The sequence below is a fragment of the Spermophilus citellus genome (genome assembly GCF_964194105.1).
Source record: "Spermophilus citellus genome assembly, chromosome: 8".
Lineage (NCBI taxonomy): Eukaryota > Metazoa > Chordata > Mammalia > Rodentia > Sciuridae > Spermophilus > Spermophilus citellus.
This window is the reverse complement of record NC_138189.1, coordinates 134,465,730-134,493,624: the sequence shown is the minus strand read 5'-3', so window position 1 is coordinate 134,493,624 and position 27,895 is coordinate 134,465,730. Positions and strand designations below refer to the sequence as shown.

At 38.6% G+C, this 27,895-nt stretch overlaps 1 protein-coding gene across 4 annotated transcripts; it reads left to right on the top strand.

Annotated features, from left to right (window-relative positions):
- The first annotated feature begins 1,508 nt into the window (after positions 1–1,508).
- MMAA (metabolism of cobalamin associated A) lies at positions 1,509–27,895 on the top strand. Of its 4 annotated transcripts, none has more exons than XM_081303086.1 (7): positions 1,509–1,738; positions 13,827–14,333; positions 16,812–16,934; positions 20,785–20,955; positions 24,508–24,593; positions 26,360–26,509; positions 27,522–27,895. In XM_081303086.1, the coding sequence occupies exons 1-7, from the start codon at positions 1,654–1,656 to the stop codon at positions 27,807–27,809; spliced, it is 1,410 nt and encodes a 469-aa protein (XP_081159212.1). In that variant the 5' UTR covers positions 1,509–1,653; the 3' UTR covers positions 27,810–27,895. The 4 variants fall into 4 exon arrangements, with proteins under 4 accessions (XP_081159212.1, XP_081159214.1, XP_081159213.1 ...); XM_081303088.1 differs by lacking the exon at positions 1,509–1,738 and adding an exon at positions 1,753–1,809; XM_081303087.1 differs by lacking the exon at positions 1,509–1,738 and adding an exon at positions 6,967–6,988.

Sequence of the window (27,895 nt, the reverse complement as noted above, 5' to 3'; positions counted from 1 at the left end):
GCTGCTGTTGTTCCTTGTCTTTCATTATACTGACATTACTGGAAAATCCAAACGGATCACATTTTAAATTCACCTGAAATGTTTCCTCAGGATGAGATCTGACTAAACATTCAAGGAAGAATGCTACAAAGACGTACTTCTCAGTCACAAAACACAGGTTCAAGTTTTCTCCAATACTGGAGATGCTAGCAGTTTTTTTTTTTTTTTCCCTGAAGCGTCTACTAACTTTTTGCAAAGGAATAACTTTCCATGGGATAATTTCAGGAACATCTGAATAATTTTAAAAAGCAACATGCACTAGTGTTTCATTAGTCTGTAGAATAAAAAGGAGTTTAGGATTAAAAACTGTTTTTAAATTAACAAACTTCCTCATTTACTAAGACAATGCAAACCGATCTTTTATAAAACTTAAGCCTTTATAAAAAAAAAAAGAAAAAAGAAAAAAAAATGATCAAGCTCAAGCTTAAAAAAAAAAGTAAACTGTCCTGTCCTGATTATGTTTGTGTTCAGTAGCTGACCTTTGAAGTCTGACCCCTTCCACAATCTCCGCTCAATCTCTGCTTCATTTAGATTTGTTTTAATTTTCTGTACCCTGACTACTCTTGGGTGTGCAATTACTCTTTGGGGGTAAAAGCTGGCAATCTTATACACTAGTAGTAAGACAAATAATGAAGATGAAACGGAAGACCAATAATCCTTTTTTTTTATTGTTCTACATCCATTAAGAAGCATTCTGTATCAAAATAATCGAGAAGGCCTAAACCTTTCCAATCACATGCAATTATGCAAATCACATGTGAGGATAGAGGTCTGGGTTCCAGATACTAATTATAGCACCTATTTGAGAGCATTTCTACTTGTCTATGGTTCATAGATGCTATCTTTACTGGATTATAGCAAACATTTAGGAGAATTCAAGTTTTCCCTAAAAGCCCTAGATTTGTATGCAACAGTTTTATTACCTGTTATAGCACTTAATATGCTTTAAAAAACATTAGTTACTATTCCAACCCGCTGTGAGATGGCAAATAGTAGGCTTGTTCATTTTCATTTTTATTTCAGCCACCACCACCCCCAACCCGCCCCAGGACTTCTCGAGAGCACAGTTGTGGAAATGAGTGCAGGTTCTTGCCTTTGGTGCATGTTAAAAAAAATCACATGAATGGATGATTCTTAAGAAGAAACGTGAGTCCTTCAGCTATTTAAAACCATTTAAAATTTTTAAACTATATTCTGGCTGGACAATGAGCATTTACTCCAACAGGTTGCTAACTGCTTTGCAGCGTGAGATCTTATTGCACCAGTTTGTCAATCGTTATGCGTCTCGCTCCCGAGCCCACATTACAGCTTGTTTACAAGGAAGGAAGGTGCAACACGGCCTCCAAGGGCAGCTGGGGGCGGGACGAGACTCGGGACGTGACCCGAGGCCGGGTGAAGGGCCAGCACAGGAGCGGGGACACGTAGTCGTCGAACGCCAGGGGCGGAAGGGTCAAACTGGACCCGGGGAAAAGCAAAAGCTAACCTAAAAGACGTTAACACCCCCAGTTTCCCTCGGCTCCCTTCCCAGAGGACACCCCAGCGCCCCCACAACGGAACTCCCCGGCCACGTTGCGAAGAGCTGGGTCAGACCCCGCCCCGTGCCTGCAGTTGGCGATGCGCCTGCGCGCCACTGCCCGGCGGAAGGGGCGGAGAGGAAGGGACGGAAGGGGCGGGGAGGCACTTCCGTGGCCTCGGGAGGGTGAGTCGGGGCGCGGGTGCGCGAGTCGTCCTGGAGTCAGGGCTGGAGAGTCCTCAGGCTGCCAGCTTGGGGTCAGTCCCCGGTTGGGGGCGCCCCCTGGAGGATTGGGGGCAGGAGAAGGAGGCTACTGAATGGGATGATGTCGTGGGGCGGGGGACGTGTGGACCAGCAGGGGTCGGCAGATCGATTCAAAGAGAAAGTTCCTTTCTTCCCTGAAAAAGAAAGACCCCGTGAATATTGTTTTAAAATTCTCGTCATCTTGGGCAGTTTTGTGCCATTAGGAAGATACCTTTGGCAAGGCAGCTTTCCATTGTCACCACCAGATCTGGCTGGGTGGGAGAAAAGCTCAATAGTGAGACTAACACATTTTGTGAGGGATAAAGTCTAGGATATAAAAATAGGGTTCAGACTAAAAGTCACAGGCAGTATCTAGGTTCTGTCGAATATTGTGCCCAGGCAGGGCTAGATCTCTTCCAGCAGAGGACATTCTGTCTTCAAATATGTATTTCTCACTGAAAAATGAAAAAGCTGTACTCTGATACATATATTTTAAAAAACTAATAAAACTGTACCAAGTATGTGGAAAATCAAAAGTTTCTGGGAGAACTTAAATCTTTTGGGCCTCTGTACAATGTCCAGAATATTATTTTAGATAGTAATCACTAAATACTGTTTTGCATTCAGGAAAAGAGGATTTAAAAAAAATAACGGCCCTTTTAAGTGCTGTATTTTAATAGGAGAGAGAAAACATGAAAAGTTACATAATTATAAGAAATATAAATCACTGAGGAATTTGAAGATGATGAAATAAAATCTATATATTTGAAATGGAAATTGCTGATGAGCCCTTGAAACTTGCTAATCATTTGTTGCCTTGTAGAACAGTGGTTTTTCTCTTAAAAAGATATGATTTTCTGCAACACAGGCCCCAAATCTTTATTTTTATGTGCATTTTTTTGCTTTTTAAAATGTAATTGGCCAGGTACATCTTGTGATCTGTGCAGATTATCACCTAAATCAATATTCAGAAATAATTGGAATTAAAGGATGGGAAAAAATTACAAGACTGGGATCATCCAGAAAGAATTAAAAGAAAGAGTGAAATTTAAGCAGGATAGGATAGGTGCTATACTCGGGGAAAGAGACAATAAGAGAGTATAATCTTGGAGTTGGAAAAGTAAGTGGTAGGTTTGGAAGATAATAAATAAACTCTCCTTAGAGGAGGTTTGGAAAGGTGAGTGCAGGAAAATTGTTTTGGGGAAGCTGTGTAATCCCAGATTAAGAAGACTGGACTTTGTCCTTTGGGCAGCAATTCTCAAACTGGAGCACACTTCAGAATCTGCTGGAGGGTTTATGAGAACATTATTGGCCCTATTTTCACCCATGGTTTCTGATTCAGGGGTCTGAATTGAGGCCTAAGAATTTCCGTTTCTCATAGTTCTTAAGGTGTTACTGTTCCATGGGTCACACTTCGAGAATTACCCTCCTAAGGTGTGGGGAACTCTGGAAGAATTTGAGAAGGAGAGTAAGGAGATCACATGCATATTTCAGGATAAGTCTTGCTGTGAAGTCTGAGATGAGAACTGGGGAAGGAAGAGAGCTGGAAAAGAAGAGAAAAGTTCCTTAGAGTTAGCTAGCATCTACATGATGCTGGGCCCTGTGCCAGGCTCACCCATGCACACTCTCTCATTCATCTTTCCCATTACCCTCATGCATAGGTCTGAATGTCTTCATTTTGGACATGAAGAAACTGAAAGAATATGAGAAATTGCTCAGGAAACATATCTGGTCTCAGAGCCCCCTAAGACTATGCAGATTTGAACTAGGTTGGTAGCCGTGGAAATGAATCCAAACATTTAATGGTGATGGAATTTAGGAAAATAGGAGACTTCCCTTGCTAAATGGGACCTAAAAGTAGAATTGGGAAATCTGAGTCTTACTGGAAACATGATGAAAGGTAAAGTGGACACAGAACTTTAGAGAATCTCTGCATGAATTCAGTATGTGTTCTATATTACTCTTACATAATGATGACTGTTTAAAGCCTATTTAAAAGTTTCGTATTTAAAAAGACATCCTACTCTATAAAAACTTCCTGAGTTATTTGAAAAGGAGACAGCAAAGCCTTCTGTAGGAGTGGTGGGAGATGGTGAATAGATTGATGGCATCTGACAGCTTATCTTCAAATCAAAAGTGATTAGCATTGAGAAATAGAAACACATGGGATAACACTGAATTGCCTGTATGAATTGTGCTGCACTGCAGACACTGACCTAATGTATTGATTTTGGAAATCCTGTGTGCTTTTTCTTGCCAGAGTAGTTATTGAAATTGAGAATATTCATTGGATCAATTTCAAGACAAATATCCCAAGTCAGACTGGCTGCTGCTAAGCTAATTTTTAATGAAGAAAAACATCCATATGTTAAGATGAGAATTTAAAAAGAAAGTTCTTACCTCTATACTTACTGCACCATCTAGAAAAATATATGTTTTCAAAACATTGAGTAATCAGTGTAATGGCATTATGGACCCACAAAAAATTAGAGCACATATTCATACACTTATTCTGTGAGAAATGAATTTTGCTGTGGAGACAAAGATACCTTAGAGTCTAGGGAAGACTGCCATCTTAAATGACTACAGCACAGTGTGATGAGCACTGTAAGAGAGGACTATGGCCAGCACTGATGGCAGAAGATATGAGTGAACTTCAGGTGTGAGGAAAGGAAGCCAGGGAACTGTTCTATAGGAGACACTTGAGTTGGTTCTTGAAGGCTGAGAAAGAATATGCTAACTGATTAAAGGAGAGAAGGACATTCTGGCCAGACAAAAACATTATAGATGACAGCCACACTGTATGAAAGAGTATAGCTTTTTCTGGAACCTGTGTGCTGATCATAGTGGTTATAGTAATGTGGTAAAAGTTGAGGGAGAGAAGGAAAGGAATTAAGACAGGTGGGCACAGAAGAACTCAAATAATATGAAATACTTATGTAATGACTAGTGTAATCTCCATTTTAACAGGAGTCATGCCTAGCCCATGCCTAGCACAGTGCCTAGCATATGGTAGGATCTCAATAAATATTTACTGAGTGAATCAATGAATCATATACACATTTTTTTTTCTTTTCTGTTTCAGATGGGGCAGAGGGAATCATTTTAGTGTTTTAAGCAGAGGATAATATGACCATGAGGTTAAGTGATAGTATGGAAGATAAATTAATAATGATCAGAGAGGTGGCTATAGTAGATTGGGTTTTTCAGATTTAAAGTTGTACCTATTGGCGCATTGCAATCTATTAAAAAGAAAGAAAAGACAGTCTTAGAGTATATCACATATAAATAGGGTAAGTCTTTTTAGTGAAACTTTTTGCAGTTGTGTGTGTGTGTGTGTGTGTGTGTGTTGACTAATGTAAGCATATTTCTTCCTGTGAAAACTCAGTAGAGACATAGAATGTGGTAGAGAGGAAAGAATGGGTATAAAAAGTATTTTTGAGAAAAACAGATGAGAATTTTTACTGTTGCATATTAATTATACATTGAGTTTCACTGTGGCCTATTGGTACAAACCTGCAATATCATTTGATCAGTTTTACTCCCAGATATATCCCTTCCTCCCAAACCCATATCCCCTTCTAGCCTATTGGTCTCCCTCCTACTTTTTTTCTTTTTTTAATATTTATTTTTTAGTTGTAGATGGACATAACACATTTATTTATCTATCTATCTATTTATCTATTTATTTTTATGTGGTGCTGAGGATTGAGCCCAGCGCCTCTCATATGCAAGGTGAGCACTCTACCGCTGAGCCACAACCCCAGCCCCTCCCTTCTACTTTCATGATACCCTTTTATTTTATTTTTTAAGCTATGTATAAATCTCAATCCTCTTTTTTCCCATTAGCTTCCACACATGGGATAAAACATGTGGTACTTGTCTTTTTGAATCTGGCTTATTTCGCTTGACATGATTGCTTCAGTTCCATCTACTTTACTACAAATGACATAATTTTGTTCATCTTTATGGCAGAATAAAGCTCCATTGTGTATGTATACTACATATTCTTTATTTGTTCATCTGTTGCTGAATACCTGGATTGAATCCATAGCCTGACTGTAGTGAATTATACTTTGATAAACATGGGTATGAATGTATCTCTTAAGTATGCTGATTTTAATTCTTTTGGATAAATACCAGAGTGATATAGCTGGATGATACAGTACTTCTATTTTTAGTTTTATGAGACACCTCCATACTGATTTCCATGTGGGCTGTAGTAATTTATATTCCCACCAATGGAGTATAGAGTATAAGAAAGTTCCTTTATCCCAGTGCCCTCTCTAGCACAGATGTGAATGTTAAAATGCTACTGTTCTTGTGAACCTTCTTTCATGGGAGGTGTATTAGTCATATTTCTGTTACCGTAACAAGATACCTGAGACGATAAGAAAGATTTATTTTGGCTTACCATTTTGGAGGCTTCAGTCCATGACAGATTTTCCCTGTTGCTTTTGTCCTATGGTAGAGCAGTATATCATGGCAGGAGTGTTGGCAGTTTTTGACAGCTCATCTCATGATGGCCAAGAACGAAAGAAGGTGCTGGAGATTTTCCACGGGCATGTCCCCAATGACCTAACTTCCTCCCACTAAACTGTACCTCTTAAAGGTTCTACCACCTTCTACCACCTTCCAATAGCACCATGGCTGGGAACCAATCCTTTAACACATGAGCCATTGGGGGACATTTAAGGAGGGGATGCCCTTACAAACTCATTTCATTATTTTTGCCTACTTGATGTTTTTCATTATATATTAATACATTGATATTCTGGTATATTAGCAATGGTGATGCTTTTAAGTATCTTACTGAACATTATAAATGCTATAGAATTTCTCTTGCATGATTATTGGCCAACTTTTCTGATTTCTTTGTATAAGAAAGCAGAAAAAATACTCTTAGTTACATGGACAGGTAGGAAGCCCTTCTCCCATCCTACAGGAGAAAAATAGATGTGAATTTTTTTGACTGTTGCATATTAATTATACATTGAGTTTCATTGTGGCCTATTGGTACAAAACTGCAACATCATTTGATCAATTTTACTCCTAGGTACCTCCCTTCCTCCCAAACCCAGATCCCCTTCTAGCCTATTGGTCTCCCTCCTACTTTTTTTCTTTTTTTAATATTTATTTTTATTTATTTTTATGTGGTACTGAGGATCAACCCCAGGGCCTCTCACATGCAAGGTGAGCACTCTACAAATAACTTATTTGTTATATAAGTTAACAAACTAACTTTTATCTTTTGCCTGAGACATGTATGTATAGGTAGAATGTTGCTCATAAGGCTGAGTTAGATTAACTCTTAAAAAATTTGTGGGGTCCTTTAAAATCAGATTAATTGTATAAATTAATGTGGTTTGTTAATAAATTTAGTTATCAGATATTCCCATGAAATGAGAAACATTTAAAATGTTTAAAATTCATCTGTTCTGTCACCTAACACTTCATTTAGAATTCCTACCAATATGGTTTGTACAGGAAATGTAAACTAATTTTTCATTTTGGCCTAAGCAAAAAAAGTAAAAAATAAACAACAGTCAGGTATAACTATGCCACATTCAAATGTAAAGGATTATTTTATTGTCGCTATTCATATCATGTAGATAATAGATTTGTGAGATTCAGGTTTTTCCCAAGTTCTTCCACTCATTCTGAGGCCGTGGCCAATCAACCTAACATGGCTGAGCCTTTTCATCTGTAGGTTAGATGAGGAAATGTTTGTCCAGCACTCACACATAGTCCACACCCAGTAGAAAGCAGCAGCTGCTGGCTGCCATTCACATGGTCCAGAGAGAGAGGGGAACTAAGAAACTCAGTCCCCAGGAAGAGTTTGGAAGGTATCAGAACCTAGAATTCTATACATCTGGATAGGTCTTTGGTTTCATTTCTGTTATTTTAGTTTGGGAAAGAAGAAGGGGAGGGAGTAAATGTTATCATCCTTTTCCTGGTTCTTTCTTTCACTTAAAAGCCTTTTAAGATTTGTACTGACATCAAAGGACAAAGAATTATGCCTGCAGAATAGATGTTAACTTATCAAATAGTTGGCATGGATTTCTTGAGGAAGATTGCAATTAAATTGTTATAAGACACCATTATTTTATTTTATTTTAAACAGATTTTTTAAAATTTAGTTGTAGATGAACACACAGTACCTTTATTTATTTGTATGTGGTGCTGAGGATCGAACCTAGTGCCTCAAACATGCAAGGCAAGTAAGTGCTTTACCACTGAGCTACAACCCCAGCCCACGACATCATTATTTTAAATGTTAGAGTAATCTATACTACTTTTTTATAAGACTGGGGTTTTTTTTTTTTTGAGAGAAAGAGAAAATTTTTTTTTTAATATTTATTTTTTAGTTTTCGGTGGACACAACATCTTTATTTTTATGTGGTGCTGAGGATCGAACCCAGTGCCCCGCACATGCCAGGCGAGTGCACTACCGCTTCAGCCACATCCCCAGCCCCTGTTTTGTTTTGTTTTTTAAAGATTTTTTAAAGTATTTATTTTTTAGTTGTAGTTGGACTAATTAATTTATTTTTATTTGGTGCTGAGGATTGAACCCAGGGCCTTGCTCATGCTAGGCAAGCACTCTACAGTTGAGCCACATCCCCAGCCCTATAAGACTGTTTTTATTCATCTCATTTAGGAAATGTTATTTGCTTGAGATGTTATAAATGGACATATTTTCATCTACTAATGTTCTTGCTACTAGGTTTTGATTCCTTAAAACATTTTCTGTTCTGGCTAGATGATTTGAAACAGGGAACTTAGAAGGCAGAATATTTTAGGTAAAAGTCCTCAGATCACATGGATAAGTATCGTAACCCAAGTTTTTCTTCATCTTATGTGAGATCAATGCAAGGTAGATGGAATATCCATTCATGGACCTAAAAAAACAAAATATAGAAAGGCTACTCTGTGTCAGGCACTGTGTTAGATTCTGAGGAAATAAGCAATAATATTTTGTCATTTCTCTGGGAGGTTCTCAGCTAAGGTAAGGGGTGAAAATTGGTGGAGAGAGGTCTCAAAATAGATTACTTTAAAGACAAAAAGACAAGGCCTGTAATTCCAACAATCAAAGTCCCAAGAGGAGCTTATGTTCAAGGTGCATACTGGGCAACTTAAACCCTCAGCAACTTAGCAAGAGCCTGGAGATGTAGCTGAATGGTAAAGTGCCCATGGATTCCATTCCCACTAACAAAAAAAAAAAAAAAAAAAAAAAAGGAAAAGGAAAAGAAAACTACCTGTTATATGAACAAAAGGCAGTGGAACATTGACTAGAACAATTAACTGCCTGGAAGAGTTGGGGGGAAATGTGCCTCAAAGGAGGTGTTATTTGAACTAAATAGGTGTTTTTCAGGTTAAAAAAAAAGTGGATGAGATGCATTCCAGAATTCTTATTTTTATGATAGTTTGTACATAGTTTAATAAAAGCTACCATGCTCAGAACTGGTGACTAGATCATGTACGTCATGCTATTTTGGAGTACTTTTGAACTTCTAATCTTAATGTGATGAATCTGGTAGAAGCTTTGCAGTACCATAGCTAAAACATCACTTTTTCACCTTACACATAATTCAGTTTACTGATTTTTCTAGAACATATGCTAATTTTATGTCTAATTTAGAAATTGACATATGAATGTATTGGATGTAACACTGATAGTCACAATAAATGATAAAATTAAGGATTCATCAAGTTTACTTCTCATGTTAGGAAGAAATCCAAATGAAAAAGGAAATAATGTACAAGTTATGACAGATAATTAAATCATGAGTAGTTATTAGATATTTCTCATAAAAATTCTGAATTTTATTTTAAATATTTTTGGTTACCTTAGCAACTGTGTTAGTTTTCTGTTGCTGCTGTAACAAATTACCACAAACTTGGTGGTGTTAAACAACACAAAATTATTATCTTACAGTTATCTTGATCAAGTCTGACATGGGTATCACTGGGCTAAAATCAAGCTACCAATAATACTTCATTCTGTCCTGGAGGATCTCAAGGAAAATCAGCTTCCTGGGTTTTTCTGTCTTCTACAGGTTAGCCCTTTTACTCCCTTAGACCAGTGGAGGTGGGTGGAGTCCTCACATGATATTGCACTGCTCTTTTCTGCCTCCCGGCTTCCATTTGTAAGGACCCTGGTGATTGCAGTGATCCTCTGGGATAAACTAGACTAATCTATGTATCTGAGTCAGCTGATTAGCAATCTGAATTCCATCAGCAGACTTCAATTCCCTTTGCTATGTGATATAGCATGTTCATAGGTTCCAGGAATTCAGACATGGGCATCCTTGGGTGGGCATTCTTCTGCCTACCACCATAATAATAGGCTGCCTTGAAAAAAATCAGAAACAGTATGCCCAAAACAATATGGAAACACCTCAAGACTACTTATCTATAGGTGAGTTTACATGCACTTCAACACATGTATTCCTCCTGCATGTGTGTGTAAAGTTTTATCAAAAAATGGTGTCACACATCCTCTATCCAATCCCTTAGTTGGTGAACTTATTTGGTCAGCTAAACAATAATTCCCAAATTTACGCCACAGCTCTGACCTCTCCCTGGAACTTCAGACGGATAAATGCTGCTGCTCACTCCATATCCCACTTGGATATCTAGTAGGTCTGTTTTGTTTTTGATTAAATTTATTTTTAATGAGTACATTAAAATTGTACATATTAGTAGGGGACCATGTGATGTTCTGATGCAGGTATACATGCTGTAATGTTTAATAGTGGGCCTCTTAAATTTAATGTGTTGGAAACTAAACTCCTGTTTGCACTTTAAACCTTACTTCTGACAGTATTCCCTAGCTCACTGAAGGACAACTTTGTCTTTCTTTTTTATTTAAATTTATTTTTATTATTTATTTTGGTACCAGGGATTGAACCCAGGGTCACTTAACCATTGAGCCACATCCCCAGATCTTTTTTGTATTTTTTAAATTATTATTTAGAGATAAGGTCTCGATAAGTTGCTTAGAGCCTCCCTAAATTGCTGAGGCTAACTTTGAACTGAGATTTTCCTGCCTCATCCTCCTGAGACTAGGGATTACCACTACCACACATTAGCAGTTCTTTCATAATTCATCTGGAATCTGTTTTAACACTACCTCAACCTGGTCCAGGCCATTCCTCTCATCTACCTTCTAGTGCAATTCTCCAGCTGGTCTTCCTGTTTCTGGTCTTGTGCCCCATCCCCCTATTCACTTAGGAAAGTGGGTAAAGTTAACTGATATCTATTTCCCTTTTAGCCAAAGGATTTCTCTTTTGTTCTATCATAATTTATTAAGAAGAAATTCCATAGAGAGTCAAAGGTATGGATTTGAGTCCTGGCCCTGTCTCTGATTGTGACTATGGTTGTTTAACTCATACTTGGTTTCCCTTTCTGTTAAACGAGATTAATAACTGTCACACTGTCCTTATGGGATTGGTGTATAGGGTGAAATAAAGTATTTGAAAGTGGTTTATAAGCTCTAAAGTTGCAGGTAAGTGGGTAATAAAATAAACTCTGATCAGATCAGCAACGGCTCCTCCCCCCCCCCTCCCTTAGCAAGTGAAGAGAGCCAGGCTTCATGTCAAGCTTTGAGGATTCTAACGGGGACATGAAGGTCTTGAATGTGGCTTATCTTGTTTGAATGTGCTTACTGCCTTGCTGAAGTCCAGGTCCTCATCATCTCCTTTGCTCCTGTGCTAGGGGTCCTTGCTAGGGTTTCTAAACTGGACTCTGTGTTACCAGGGTCTCATCACTCTTGACCTTTCACCCCTGTTCCTAGACTTATCTCCTAAAGGAGCAAAGTCAGTGGTGTCACCTCCATAAAGGTCTCTGTTGTTTGTCCTCTGCCAAGATCCAAAAGCTAGCTTCTTGGCCCCTAAAGTTTACATACTGATCCAGACATATCTCCCATCACTAGTTCCTTATACTGGTATCTTCTGTCATCACTGAATTTTTCAGTCTTCTCTAATATGGCAGGGAAGAGGCCAAGTCCTCATACTAGAAAGCTGTCTTCTTCCTTCATCAGCTCTTTTATTCTTTCAGATCCATCCCTAATATATTACAATCTGGAAAGTAGTATGTGCTTGGAAAGTAGGGGTTGAATAAAAATCCAGTTCTTGCCTGTGAGTGTCCAGGCTAGTGGTGGTGTTGGTGGTGAGGATGTGAATTGAGCTGAAAGATGTTGTTTAATGACACCTTCCACAATAGATCCCCTCTTAGATACTTTTAAGTGTCTTTTTGTGTGTTTATATGAAGGCTACTCGTCGATAGATGTTTTAAAAACTTTTTTTAGAAATAATTTTATACATTTTAAATAAATAATTCTTTTTAAAATAAATTTGTGTAAATAAATGTTATAATGCCCCCCTCAATTTGAAAAAAATTGTTGCTTTTGGAAAATTTATGAACAGTTATAGTTTCTACAGGTTAAAAAAATCTTAAACTACTTCTTTGTCCTGAATAGCATGTTTATTAACTAAAATTAATTTTATATTCATTGGCTTTGAAGTGCTATTTGGAGAAATACCTTGGATCAATAAAATAATTAATTTCAATGAGCCATGAGACCCAGAAAAACCAAAATTTCCAAATAATTATGCACCCAGATTGCATAGGGCATATGTACCTATAAATCTTAGTTTGAGCCAGATGTGGTGGCGTACATCTGTAATCCCAGCTGCTCTGGAGGCTGAGACAGGAAGATCATGAGTTCAAAGCCAGCCTCAGCAATATCGAGTCACTAAGCAACTCACTGAGACCTTGTCTCTAAATAAGATACAAAATAGGGCTGGGGGGTGCTGGGGCTATAGCTCAGGTGATAGAGTGCTTGTCTTGCATGCTCAAGTCCCTGGGTTCTATTCTCAGCACCAAAAAAAAAAAAAAATAGGACTAGGGATGTGGCTCAGTGATTGAGTGCCCCTGAGTTCAATCCCTGGTCCCCCCCATCCCAAAATCTTAGTATGTCACTGGAAGTTTAGGACTGTGACCTAATTATTACTATTGTTTTACAAATTCATATACTAACAATAAAAACTAATGTTAATTGAGCTCCTACTCTGTGCTAGGCACTGCTCTAGGCTTTTTACATGAAATAAGTCATTTTGTTCTCTTAACCACTCTGCTCTCTTAACTCCAGAACATTGAAGTGCAGAGTGGTTAAGTAACTAGCCCTAGGTCATGATAGCAAAGTAGCAGCAACTGGATGGCCATGGCTCATATCCCCTACCCTGTCCTGATTCAGTGTACTGTTGCCAGCTTTCATTGCCTAATGTAATATAAAACTATGTTGAGAATATCACTCAATCTAAGGCTCCTCATCCAATTCCTGAGCGGTTCGAACTTCAGTGTGCTTAGCTACAGAGCTTCTGAGTAGTGGGGCTGGGAATGTGCATTTTTAGAAAGTACCTGGTTTTCTGACCATACTTTAAGATGCACTCATTTGTTACTACACAAACCCACACAGTTCACTCGCATTAAGGCTTATTGTTGTTGATTTTGTGCTTAAGCCAGGTTATTCGGGGTGAGTCTATTGAGGATACACATGGGTCTAAACTTGTGCCTCTGGTGCCACACCACTAATCACATTTCTTTTGTAGAGAATGAATAAAAGGCTAGCTTCAGAGACATTTTTTTAAAAGAATCTTTTGTATGAGCTTCAGAATTGGGTATGTTGACCTGAGGAAAGTGTGAAGACGAATGTGAGAAAAAGTGTGACAGAAAATGTCTGCCCTAATGAGGTTTGGTATATTTGGTTTTTGTTTAAAAGGACATTTTAATGTAAATTCCACCTCACAATAGAGTAATAGTTTCATGATTTTGATTACTCTGAATATTAACTGTGACCAAGGGGGAAGTCTTCTCTCTTAAATTTAGTAAGAAAACTCACCCATGTATACAGCCAAGAGTGCTAATTTTGTGTTTTAGAATGTGGGAAAAGCACTCTACTTTCACTTTTACTACCTCCATATCTTAGTTGTCTGTATAAACTGGCAAAATATGTTTCTCTTTCTTCTAGGGAGGTCACAAATCAATCGAGTCAAAAAGCATCCGTGGTTTTCTTCAGTTACAAACAAAATGAATCTTCCTGCGCTCCTACTGCTGCATCCTCACCAGCATTTCCTAAAAGGCCTGTTAAGGACACCTGTCCCTGGTTACCACTTCACCTTTCATTCAAGTGCTCATCTCCTGTCAGGAATCCCGTGTGCTCAGCCATTTAAGTCGCTTGGACTCCATTGTGCAAAGTGGATGCTGTTGTCAAATGGCTTAAGGAGGAAATTATGTGTACAAGCAACCTTAAAGGACCACATGGAAGGACTTTCTGATAAAGAACAAAGATTTGTGGATAAACTTTATACTGGCTTAATCCAAGGGCAAAGGGCCTGCTTAGCAGAGGCCATAACTCTTGTAGAATCGACTCACAGCAGGAAAAAGGAGTTAGCCCAGGTGCTTCTTCAGAAAGTATTAATCTACCACCGAGAACAAGAACAATTAAATGGAGGAAAACCACTAGCATTTAGAGTGGGTCAGTCTTTTATTTTTTGTTCAGTAAATATTTTCTAAATTCCTTTAAAATGTTTGTAATCTAGTGAGGTTATTCTTTTTCCTGTTGGATGACTTTTAAATACCTTGTTTTCTTTTGCAAGTATTAATCTTGATATATTGAAATTTTGCCATGATCCTTTAAACCAAGGGTCTGTATTTTGATATAATAATATAGGATTTCTCTTTGGGCAAGAATTTTTATGTGACTTCCAGAAGATAAACATGTATAGGAAGAACTAGTAACCATTGTACTCTTTGCTTTCAGTAGTCCTTCTTACTTAGTAGTCTAAAGTGGATTTTTTGTGTGTGTGGTGTATCAACTATAATTATCCTCATCACATTTCTGCTTCTATTATTCTATTATTCTTTTTAAAAAAATATTTATTTTTTAGTTGGACACAATATCTTTTTAATTTTATTTATTTATTTTTATGTGGTGCTGAGGTTTGAACCCAGGGCCTCACACATGCTAGGAGACCGCTCTACCACTAAGCCACAGCCCCAGCCCTCTATTACTATTATTTTTTAAATATTTATTTCTTTTAATTGTACACAATGCCTTTATTTTTATTTATTTATTTTTATGTGGTGCTGAGAATCCAACCCAGGGCCTTGCACACACCAGGCAAGTGCTCTATCGCTGAGCCACAATACCAGCCTCCCTCTGTTATTCTTTGTTAGTCTTTCTACAGGTAAGTTCCACTGCTTCCAATACTTTCTGTTGAGTTTCCCCCGAAACTCACCATCCAGCCATCTCAATATTAAAATGTATTTTAAAGGAGAAACCATATTCACTTGCCTTCTACATTTAAATAATCCTTTGATTATTTTGGGCAATTTAACTTAGTTCTGTAATTGTGAGTCAGCTTCTTATATTTTGGAAATTTAGATATATTTGACTAGCAGGAATTAAGAAAGGCAGTTTGAGTAGACAGTGTCCCTTGATAGGGAACTCAGTGATTTGAACCAACCTTTCTGCAAAAAACCACTTGAAGTGTGGCCAAAATATAGAGAATTTGGGAAGAATTAGTAAATACATGTAAAAGTTGACATTACAATAGACGTTTATATCATAGTTTATTGGCAATATAGGGACTCAAACCTAGTTTTTATATTAATAGATATCAAAAAAGATAATTGCAAAAATAGCTCACCAACCAGTATTTGAACCAGCCCACATATTTTACATGGTTTTTTCTTCTACCCTCATCGAGGGACTCTCATTGGGAGAGTACTCCATTGAGTGTTACTAATCTTTTTGTTGTAGACAGGAAAAATAGCAAATTCACCAAGAGAAACTCTAGTTATGATGAAGTTCACCTTACTATGTTTTAAAGAATCCTTGCAGAGAAAATGGTTCAGAAATATCTGGAATTAACTTAGCAATTCATATATAACTTTGAAGTGATAGCAATTCATACATAACTTTGAAGTGGTATTCTGATTCTTCCATCCTAATCTTTTTAGGCCAGATAAATGCCTGTCTTTGTTGTTGTCATTTTATCATCATCACAAATAAAAGCAGCAGGTATTTATTCAGCATCTGTAAAGGTTTTGAAGATAGGAAGCAGCCCTGAGAATTGTATTGAAAGCAAAGCATGTCATACACTATACATAGTTTTGAATACAGTTAAACACCTGGGTTGTATATACTCATTAGACAAAACATGTTTGTCTTGTGTGCCACACACTGTTTCAAACATATTGCAAATGTTAACTGATCTGCTTCTTAAAACAGCCTGAAGAGATAGGTACTATTACACTATCTATTTTATTATTGAAGCACACATAGAGGGAAAGTAACTTGGAGAGCATTGATCTCTGCATCTCCTAAGAGGCACAACTAGAGTGAGAACCTGCTGGTTGGCTCTGGGGGTTGCCTTCTTATCCACCATGCTTGACTAGCTCTTGGAGAAGGGAGCTTTTCTCTCTCTCTTAACACAAATTATTTTTTTCAGGACTCTGTTTATGATATTCTTTGAGTTACAAGTGAGATGAAGAATGATCCTTTGTGAATAGAAAATTACTTTCTCAATCACTAGAAATTTCTAGAGTAATGAGTTGTTTTTCCAATGGGCAGAGAAAATAGACAGAATTGGGGCAGGTGGAATAATTGCCAGTCATGATGAGACCTGGGCAGATATAGAAATTCAGCACATTAAAATATAGGCACTGAAGTGTGTCTCAAAAAATCTACATTGTAGTAAAAAGGCAAGCATGTTTTGTATTTTTAAAAAGTGAATATATAAACACATGGAACTCAGAATTGTTCCTATATACCCTCATTATTTGGGGATTAGATAAAAAGATAGATTTTTATTTTCTGCTTTAGGACATGTTTAAATATATATTAATGATAGTTTTAATAATATAAGATAGTCTAATGTTTTATTCAGTAAACTGAACGTGGTGCTGATTTCATTTATCTAGTAAATTAGAAGATCTCTTTTCACTATAGGATTGTCTGGACCCCCTGGTGCTGGAAAATCAACATTTATAGAATATTTTGGAAAAATGCTTACTGAGCGAGGGCACAGATTATCAGTGCTAGCTGTGGACCCTTCTTCCTGCACTAGTGGTGGTGAGTATAGCTAGTTTTTTGGGGTTGTAGAGCTTTTTTTTTTTTTTTTCCATGATCAAGTGACCTGTACCTGTAGCTGTTTGGTCTCACTGAGGGAAGGGGCCTCTGCAGAGTGGGTAGAAGCTGAGGGAAGTGGTTGGGGAGCATTGGACTGCGCAGAGAAGGTCAGCTTGTGGGTAGCACAGTGGCACTTGGAGAACCAGCATTACAGGTGCCAGAAGTTGAAGATGATCAAAAACAAATTTTAGCCCTTGGCAATCATGCCTAAGGCTAGACCCTTATCTTCTATTGTTTATGCAGACTGCATCAGTGGCTATGTAGAAAATGGTTCTTACCCATCTGTTATTTTCCTATTGTTGTAACTTATCTTAAGCTTAAAAAAAAAAAGAAAAAGAAATTTACTGCTGTTTATGACTTGTCACCTGTTTATACGTCTAGTTAAACAGAAAGCTCTTAGAGGGATCATGTAATATATTGCTGTTCCCCCTATAGCACTTAGTATTGTATCTTGTGCAGGTACAGGGTTCAGCAATTACTTACTGATTTAAGGTCATACAATCATTCACAGTTTAATTTGCAGATCATCAGAGATAAAATGAATATAAACTTAGTTCTCAAAGGATCAGTTAAAGAAAACATAAAGCATGCCATGTAAATACTCAGGAAAGGTCTTTCTTTCCTTACCCCTATTTATGATTTAAGCTTCTCAACTGCAGTTATTCACTTAAGCAGTATTTGAATGCCTACTACAGGCAAGGAATTGTGTAAAGAAAGTATTGTGCAGTGTAATGGTGAATAAGATACCATGCTCTTGGCCTTGTGAAGCTGTGATTCTTAGGAGGTTTCTGAAAAGATGAATCAACACAAGTGTGTGTTGTGAAAGAATGAATATAGGGGGCTTTTTGGAAGTGTTTGGTGTGTATATTGTGGTGTTCTGCAGATGGAATATTATTTCAATTGCCATAGTTATTAGAGAGGTGGGCAACAATCCCTTTTAGCACTCATTGAGACATCTAGCTCAGAAGTCTTTGATTCACTATAATTAAAGAGGTTAATTGTAGCTAGCCATAGTGTCACACACCTGTAATCCCAGCAGCTCAGGAGGCTGAGGCAGGAGGTTTACAAGTTCAAAGCCAGCCTCAGCAAGGTGAGGCACTAAGCAACTCAGTGAGACCCTGTCTGTATATAAAATACAAAATAGGGCTGAGGATGTGGCTCAGTGGTCATTGGTCAAGTGCCCCTGAGTACAGTCCTTAGTACCAAAATAAATAAATAAATAATGTAGATAAAATTTATACTTAGAAAGTTAAGATTAAATCTGTGTCAATGCATTGCCTAATTTATTTATATTTAAACTTTGTTAAAGGTAAGTACCTTGGTGATTTTTTTTAATAAGTGTTCCTCATTTTCATATAGGTATGAAGTCCTTTTCCCCTCCACCTTCTTAATATCCTAGACTATTTGCAATTGAAAGAGGAAATAATAGCTTGAGATTGCAATTGATAGCAGAAATGTTATAAAGTAGTCTGTGCTGACGTTGTCTGGATGTGTGTGGGAGGCCATCCTCGCACATGATTTGAGTTCCCTCCCTGGCTGGGTGAGAGGCGTTTAGGCACAGCTGTGTTAGAGCTTTCCCCACCCTTCTCCAAGTCCAAGGGCTTGTCCGTGCAGAGGTGTGTCTGACCACTACCCTGAAGACCCAATCATTCCCCTGACCTTGGGATGCTGCCCCCCTTCATCTTCATTGGATGGGATTTTCCCCAGAATTTTTTGTTCCCCAATAAAAGTCCACTCCCTGGCGTGTTCTCTCTATCTTGCTAGCCTCTTCAGTAAACCTCGATACCACAATAGGTGGCTTAAGGCTGGAGCTAGGAGGAACCGTCCAGGAGCTGGTTAAAGGTAATTAGAGTCTTGTCTCTTTAATTTAAAACTCCCTAACGGTTTCTCACGACTCAAACCTTCTTTCATGAAGCCAGCGCGGGTCGGGGGCTAAATGTATGATTCTTCACCTTTCTCAAACCAAAAAGGAGAGCCCCTTTCTCAGATTAAAAAAAAAAATACAGACTTTGAAAGAAAAAAAATATGAAGATACACAGGACACTAGAACTGTAAATTCCTACCTTATTATGACAACACATACATTTGAAAAATAGCACTGAAGTTTGAGAAGCATTCAATTTTTGGTCTGTAGTTAGTCTTGGTGCTTTAAACTCACAGACCCCCTGTGATACCTTTGAGACCTCCCTGGGGGTCTACAACTAACAGTTTTGGATTCACTGCAAAAGACAATTACATGGGAGAATAATTTCATAATGTTTAGTTCAGTGTGATAGGATCTATAGGATAATAATTTAAACTTTGGCAGATTGTTGACTTCCACAGGGATGATTTCATGCAGAAAATTACTTTGGGAAGAAGTTTTATGTGAAGTAAATAAAGTAGTTGAGGCACATGGTAGCTGTATGCTCTAGAATTCATACTTATGAGAAGACTCTAAATTGTAGTCATAAGAGAAGAGAGCATATCTTTAATCTTCTTAATTTTTAGTATCAACTTATGTGGAAAAAAATAGCCCTTAGGCAGATTGAAAATAAATATTCGGGTTAAAACAGCACCACACCTTCACATGTTATATAGCTAAAGCAAAGTAGGAAAAGGTAATAGTAGTTCCAGAGCTTTTATTTTTCTAGAATTTACAGGTATTGATGTTGCCAAAATACTGCAAGAAACTAAAAAACTTTAACTAGTTCCATTCCACAAGTTTTAAATTGAGTGCCGACTGTTAACACATTGTTTAGCATTCAGTGTTCAATATCTATAAGACAAGGTTCATAAGCAGGGAATTTTTGCTAAAGCATAATTTCTCAACCTTGGTACTAGTTCCATTTGAGGCCAGGCAATTCTTTGTTGTAGGTGACTGCCCTTTAAACTGAAGGATGCTTATCAACATCCCTGACCTTTATCCAGTAGATGCCAGTAGCATCCCACCCACACTGTGACAAGTAAATATTTCTCCAGACATTACCAAATGTCCTGGGCAGGGGAGATAAAATTACTCCTTGAGAATCACCATATGGAAGAAATAAGACATAGATATGAAATCCAAAATATTTTGTGTGAATACTTTTCCATCCATTCATTTGACTTACTTTGCATTCAGTCTGGGCTTCAAAATTTCTAACTGGTAAAGAATTAAAACAACACGCATAGGATGAAGGGCAGCATAAAGATTCATTTACATAGAGAAAATGCCATTTACACAAATAAAAGAATGAGGAGTGGTGGGTGCTCTAGGTAATGATGGGAAGGGGAGGGATAGTGAAGTTCTCTGGTGCTCTCCAGGATGCTGGCAGGTTGCAGAGCCGCTGTTGTACTGAGAAACTCACAAGAGGTAGACTTGGGGTGAAAAAGTTCTAGAAAAGCCCAGACCCTGGGCGTGACACTTTGTAAGTTAGCACTGAGAAAAAAAGAGATGTCTGTGGCATGAGAGCACAGGCAAAGGAGGGGAGGAAGATGTTAAGAAGGCAATAAAGAAACCACCCAGCTGGATCAGAGGGAAGTTTGAGACTGGTAGGAGCCAAATTTGGACAGGTAAGGTATGGCTGGGTTCTGAGAGCCTTCAGTGCTAGGCCAAAGGATCTGGCTTGGGGCAGTGGGAAGCCCTTTTAGGTTTTAAAGGGATTGGAATGTTTAAAAAAATGGATCCTGCATGATTATATATAGTGAGTTAGAGGAAAGCTCAATAATATGAAATATATCTTAAGATATGACACATCTCCTGGGAACTGGCTGATTGATAATTGGACCTTAGAACTGTTCCATGATTATAAAATGTAATTATGTGTTTTAGGATCACTCTTAGGGGATAAAACCCGAATGACGGAGTTATCAAGAGATATGAATGCATACATCAGGCCATCTCCTACCAGAGGGACTTTAGGAGGTGTGACAAGAACCACAAATGAAGCTATCCTGTTGTGTGAAGGAGGGGGGTATGACATCATTCTTATTGAAACTGTAGGTGAGTGTGATATGCTTTCAGAAAGATAATATACTCTTATAACCAATGCCATATAAAGATGAATAACAACTAATTATATTTTGTTCATTCAGCAGATACTTATTAAAGGTGTAATTAAGCAAGATATTACCCCAGACTCTATAGGAAATAGGAGTACATAGGCTACACTTCCTAACCTCAAAGAGCTTGCCATTTGGAGGGTGACAGTGAGCCACTGCTAATCACTGTTACCTGAGGCAGCATGTCATGTGTGCCAGAGAAGAGCTGTAGACTTAGGATGAGCTGTGCAAGAGAAGCCCCACGCCTGTTTTGTGTAAGCGCATTTCATCTGTCTGTATTATTAAGAAAAGTAATGCAGTTAGCTATTTTTTGATTTGAGGGTTGTTTTATTTAATTTTATATCTGTAGCACAGAATTATATGCAGTGAAGACACTGAAATGACAATTAGTTGTGTTATGGTGGAGAGACCATCTATTATATTACTGCATCCTAAATGTTTGTGACGCAACCTAACTCACTCAGATATAGGGAACTCGGTGAAGGCTTCCTAAAGGAGGTGACAGCTGGACTCAGTTTTGAAGAAAGAATAGGAGTGAAACAAAATGTGTGTGAAGGGCCTTTGCAGATACTGAGGGAGAAAGCGCAGTTCAGTTAGGGTACTGACAGCACAGAGTGTGAAGGGGTGTGTGGGGGTTAGTGCTGGAGCCAGGGCTGACTGTCTGGGCTTTATGTGCCATGTCAAGGAGGTTAGAGTTTGCCCTGAAAGAAGTGGGAAGCCATGCAGGGTGAGCAGGATGGGGAGAAACCCACATGTGCATTTTGGAAACATTGCTAACAGCAGAGTGTGGAATGATTAGAAGGGCAGAGGCAGGATGCAGTGAGGAGGCTCTTATACTCATCAGAGAAAGAGATGGCAGGGCTCTGAACCAAACAGGGGAATGGGAATGGAGAATAGGAGAGGGATTAAAAAGGCTTTAGTGTACATCGGCAGGGCTTTATCCATGATTAGGTATAAGAGATGAGGAAGGAAGAGAAATGAAGATAATCAAGAATGCTGTGAAAAGAGGGATTTGGAGAGGGGAAAATGAGAAGTTCAGTTGTGAGTATATTAAGTATAAGATGCTTATTAGGTGTACAAGTGACTGTGTGTCCTGAAAAAGACTGAGTAAGAAAGATGGATTTAGCAGTTAGCAGCATAGTTCAGAGTTTCATATATCAGGCTGTAAACTGGGGAAACTATGGGGCAAAAATGGAAGATAACCATATTAGTTTTCTGACGCTGCCATGACAAAATACTGTAAACTGGGTGGCTTAAACAACCAAAATTTATTTCCTTACTGTTTTGGAGGCTGAAAGTCCAGGACCCAGGTGCTGGCAGGATTCTTTTTTTCTGCAACTTCTTTTGGTTTGTAGATGGCTGCCTTCTTGCTGTGTCCTCCCATGAGCATTTTTCTTACCCCGATGTTTCTTCCTCTTCTTATGAGACAGTAGTCCTGTTGGATTAGGGGTTCCATCCTTATGACCTCATTTACTTTCTTTGCAGGCCCAGTCTTCAAATACAGTCACCTCGAGTGTTGGGGCTTCCACATGAGAACGAGAAGGGTAGAGGCAGACATAATTCAGTCCCTAGCAGTAGCCAGGACTGGGCTTAAGGAGCTCCACCAGTTGAGATTAGGTGGAAGAAGAGCTGCCTTAGAAGGAGAAGGTAGAATAAAAACCAAGCATGTTACCTAAAAGTTGTATTTAACTTCTTGCCCCAGAGACTTTAAATAATTTGTCCCAGTGACTCAAATAAGAGAGTATTTTCTTGTAAACAAAAGAATTCTGGGGATAAGCAGTCCAGAATGGGTGCTTATTCTGAGTGATAGCAAGCCCAGGCTGCTTCAGTCTGTCTGTCCTCCCTTCACTTCATCTTCATGCTCAAGGTTGCTCATGGTTAAAAGATGTCTGAGGAAGCTCTGACTGTTACATCTATGTTCCAGATAGAAGAAAGGGAAAGGAGGAGTAAGGGGTCAGGGAAGAGTAGGCAGAAGAGGTGCACCTCCTAGGTGGGATTGCCTTCTTTAATGAACGTCCTGGAAACCCTATCTCATGACTTTTGCTTTCTCTCAGCCCCATTCCCGTGAAAGGGGACCTCACGAATGTGGCCTTTCACCTGATACACTGATGTTCCCAGTAACACTGGGGTGAGGAAACAGGGAAGAATAGGTATCAAATAGGCAACCAGAAAGGAGGGAATTTCCAGAGGAGTTTTAGTGGCCCAGGAGATGTGGAAGCCAGATTTCAGTGGGTTGAGATTAATGTGAAGTTGAGCCAGTGAGCATGAATTGCTTTTTTCCCAGAAACTTGACTACAAAGAGAAAGTAAGAACTTTGGTGAGAAGTGGAACAATTTTATGTGGTTTTGCTTGGTTCCAAGGTGAGAAGACCTTGAGTACAGCTCATATTGTGTGCCAAGGAATTGGAGCCTGTAGACATAGGCGGGGCTCATGGCAAAGAAGAGGAAGGTTCCCTTCAATACTTCTTCCACAGACTGCAGGGCAGGCAGCAGGGCTGTTTGTATCTTATCATTTGTCTGTGGAGGTGGACAGGGAGAAGTGGGGGGAGTTCTCCCTTTATTCCTCTGTGAAGTAGGTCCACAGTGATCGGGTGGGGAGACGGTGGGAGATCACTGTTGTGAGAAATGGGAAAGGTGGCTGACCCAGGGCCTTGACAGGGAGTGCCTTTACTAGGCAGTGAGGGAAGGTGTGGCAGATGCAGGAGACCATGATGCTGTAGTGGCACCCATCCACAGTGCAGAGACTTCTCAAGCATGCCTATAAAGGAAACAGTACACATATTTGGATTGACCTGTGATTGGAGGTTTTCAGGGTAGAAATATGAAGGAAAAGATGGAAGCATCTGAAGGCATGGTTTAAGATTAGAGTCACAGTGCTCCAGCTACTCACTGAAGAAAGAGAAGCCAAGAAAAGCTTTGAGACTAGGAGAGAGTGGAAGTCCCTTGGATCTCCATTCAGTCAAGGAATAGGTCTAATGGGGAAAAGAGAGAGAGAGCTAGGAAGGCTACCAGTTTTCTTAAGAGTGTAAAATAGTGGCATTTAATAAATTCTTCAGAGGTGGGTATTGTGATTTGAATGTGTCCCCCCAAAAGATCATGTGTCAGATACTTAATCCCCCAATTTTTATGTTAATGGTATTTAGAGGTGGGGCCCCTCATAATGTATTTGTGGCTTTTTAAGAAGAGAGACCTGAGCTACCATGCTTGCTCTGTCTAGCCATGTGATGCCTTCCACCATGTTATGATACAGCAAGGAGGCCTTCACCAGATGTCGAGCAGATGCTGGCTCGTGCTCTTGGTCTTCCCAGCCTCCAGAACTGTGAGCCAAGTAAACTTCAGTCTCAGATATTTTGTTACAGCAACAGAAAATGGACTAAGACAGGTTGTTCAAAGGGGTGAGTGTAAGTGAATAAAGTGGAATGGAAATGATAGTGAGGTTGAGAAAATGTAATAACTGTGAATATTTTAGGACATGGTTGTGATTTAAATTCCAGGTGTGGGTCAGTCAGAGTTTGCTGTTGCTGACATGGTTGACATGTTTGTCTTACTACTGCCACCAGCAGGAGGGGATGAATTGCAGGTAATTATTTTGATATTTCCTCTCAAAATACAAAGTATGTATCTCTAAGATGTAGTTGTGTTTTTGTAAATTAAGTTGAAAACAGTGTAAAGAAAGAAACATCGTTCATATTGGCTAAAATATCTGAATCAAAGGCAGATTCTCTCTATATATTTTTCCCAACTTATAGTAATAGAATGTATGGCTTTGAGCTACTCATACAACTTAAATTTTTCTATCTATAACATGGAAGTGACTGGAATATATGGATAGCTCTCACTAAAAGAGACCACTGTTGCATGGGTGTTTGTTACTGATGGTTATTTTTAACTGGGGTGCCACCATCACAATTTATATTTCATGCAATAGGTGTCTTACTCTCCTTCTGCAAAGCAGTCCTGGCATTAACTACCTGGAGTTAGTGTGAACTTCACAGGTCTTCCACAAGCTTTCCCTCACTCAGACACCAGCTGTAAGCTCCAGGGTTCCCAGGCCACCCATGCCCCTGACCAGCTGGCTACAAATTTGGGGGATTCCACTACCCCTTGGTTTGATATTCATTAGAATAACTTGCATAACTTGGGAAGGCACTATATTATAATTGCAGTTTTATCACAAAGCTGAAATTGATGGAATCATTGGCTACATAATTTAACTCAATCTTTCCCTTCCCTTCCCCCACAGAGGTTGGGCCAAAGTGTTTTGATACAAAGCCCCAACCCTCTAATCCTGCAGTTGGTCATTCTAGTGTGATCAGGCCCCCATCCTGAGTGATCTCACTGCATAAACTTGGGTATGGTCCCAGGTACCCACCATGAGTAACAAATCATTCAAGAAATACTAAGGATTTAGAGGTCCTTATCAGTAAAATATGAACAAAGACAAGACACGGCATGTTCTTTGTTATATAGAACTTCCTTTTCAATTACATAATTCTAAAAAAAAAAAGCAATAGCAGACTATATGCTGTGATGTAGAAACATTAACTATTAGAATTTAATAATTAAAAGTAATAAATAAAAGTATTTGAAAGGGGAATTTTTTAATGTTATGTATTTTTATACCTTTATTTATTTTTATGTGGTGCTGAGGATTCAACCCAGAGCCTTATACATGGTAGGCAAGTGCTGTACCACTGAGCTACAACCACAGCCCCTGAAAAGGAATTTTAATCTTAAATGGAAAGATGTATTTCCCAAATGAGATTGGTCCTTGAATTTTGTCCTTTATTTCTGGTATTTTTATGCAACACAATTTAAGTCAAGAGGTAGGACAGTTTTAGCTCTCAGGTTATTTTTTCTTAGTTGCAAATTTAAAAAAATGCTATAGGCATTTAAAAAACTTTTGAAGATGTTGTTTTGAGAAATGCAGATGTTAGTGAAATGTGTGTTTTCTTTTTAAGCGTTCTTAGGATGGATGGTTTTGTATCCTGCTCATGAGAAGCAGAATCCATCATGAGACTGGGTGAATTGTCTCCTGCCACTCAATCATGTTGTGTCTTTGATCTATTTACTCTAATTCTGAATGTATCCTACTAAACTACTCTGTAAGTTGGGAAGAGATGTTACAAATAACTTCTGTAATCCCATGAACTGGTGGATTTAAGTAATTTTTATCAAGTAATTGTGATTCCTGGCATCCAGGGATTAGAGAAATACAGGAAAAAAGTTAATGAAGCATGTGACTTTCAAAATCACAGTATTAACTGGTTGTCCTATTTTTACGCCACTTGTGATTCAATGAACTGTTCTGAAAAATCTGATTCTTCTTCCTTTTTTTCACACTAGGGTATCAAAAGGGGTATAATTGAGATGGCAGATCTGGTAGCTATAACTAAATCTGACGGAGACTTGATTGTGCCAGCTCGAAGGATACAAGCAGAGTATGTGAGTGCACTGAAATTGCTCCGCAAGCGCTCAGAAGCTTGGAGACCAAAGGTTAGTTTGCATTTCATTCTACATTTTTGACCCTGAGTGGACTGTGTACATTAGAAGAGAGGACATAAGTCCCAGCTAGACATATAATCAATCTGTGCTTGAATGTGAAGATTACAGTTTTAAAAATATGACAAAGCCAGAGTATGTAGTCATGATTTTAAATATAATCTTTCAACCACTGAATGTCAAAAACTAGAATGGGGGTGATAGATTAGATTGCTTAATGCTTGACTTGAACCACTTGGAAATGAGAGCAAATCCATCCTGAAAGGAGCTATCCTTTAGATTATGGAACAATTAAGGATTTGATTATCTAAATTGGAATTTGAGTACAAGAGAAGAGGCTTGTGATGTGATACTTCCATTCCCATTATGTTTATTGGAAGCTGTTTTTAATAAGTGAAAAGAAGCAAAGAAAAATTCTGTAGTAAGTAGTGCAATATTCCGACAGCTTTATCAGCAGGAGGATGTTGTGTTATTAAAGAGTAAGCTGTAGTCCTTCTAACGAGGACGATGACTTATCTTACTGTCAGCTCCCGTTTTCCCTGGTCACATTACATTGAGTCCAGAGCCACCTTGTACGTGCAGGTGCCAAGTGCTTAGCTCTTAGCCTTGCTGAGTCAGGTGGATTTGACACAGACTGGAACTTGGCTTTATTTCCTGAAACTCAGGCCTCAGGAAAACCTCCCTGGTATTGCCTTTCTCATTTGTGACTCTCTTGTCAGTTCTCCAGGATGCCCCTGACCATCTATCTGAACAATCCCAAATTAAAATAAATTTCTGGGCTAAAGAATTTGACCTTTAATTAGTGTCTTATTTCTACTATGCCCTTAGTAATCCTAGATTCATTACACTAGTATGTATATCAGAATATTTACTTTGACACAACATTCATTTTTGTCACTTGACTATTTCCATAAACTGAAAAATTAATTGATAAATATCAGAGTCCCAGTGAAAATATTTTCTTGTCATTTTAAGTAAAGCAGTTCTGGTTCTTCCTTTCCAATAGGTGATTCGTATTTCTGCCAGAAGTGGGGAGGGGATCACAGAAATGTGGGATAAAATGAAAGAATTCCGGGACCTGATGCTTGCCAGTGGGGAGCTGACTGCCAAAAGACGGAAGCAGCAGAAAGTTTGGATGTGGAGTCTCATTCAGGAAAATGTGTTAGAGCATTTCAGGACCCATCCTACTGTCCAAGAACAGATTCCCCTTCTGGAAAGAAAGGTTCTCAGTGGGGCCTTGTCCCCAGGACTAGCAGCAGACTTGTTGTTGAAAGCTTTCAAAAGCAAAGACTAATGAAATACATCCTATATCATGATGCTACTTATTGTTTCATAATGTGTTTTAAAATAAAAAAAATCACTTGTATGTTTATACTGTGA

Excerpts from the sequence above, each read along its gene's own strand:
- MMAA (XM_081303086.1), top strand. The coding sequence starts at position 1,654 with ATGCGCCTGCGCGCCACTGCCCGGCGGAAGGGGCGGAGAGGAAGGGAC. Across the intron at positions 20,956-24,507 it reads CATTCTTATTGAAACTGTAG|GTGTGGGTCAGTCAGAGTTT; the intron begins GTGAGTGTGATA and ends TTTAAATTCCAG. Across the intron at positions 24,594-26,359 it reads CAGGAGGGGATGAATTGCAG|GGTATCAAAAGGGGTATAAT; the intron begins GTAATTATTTTG and ends TTTTCACACTAG.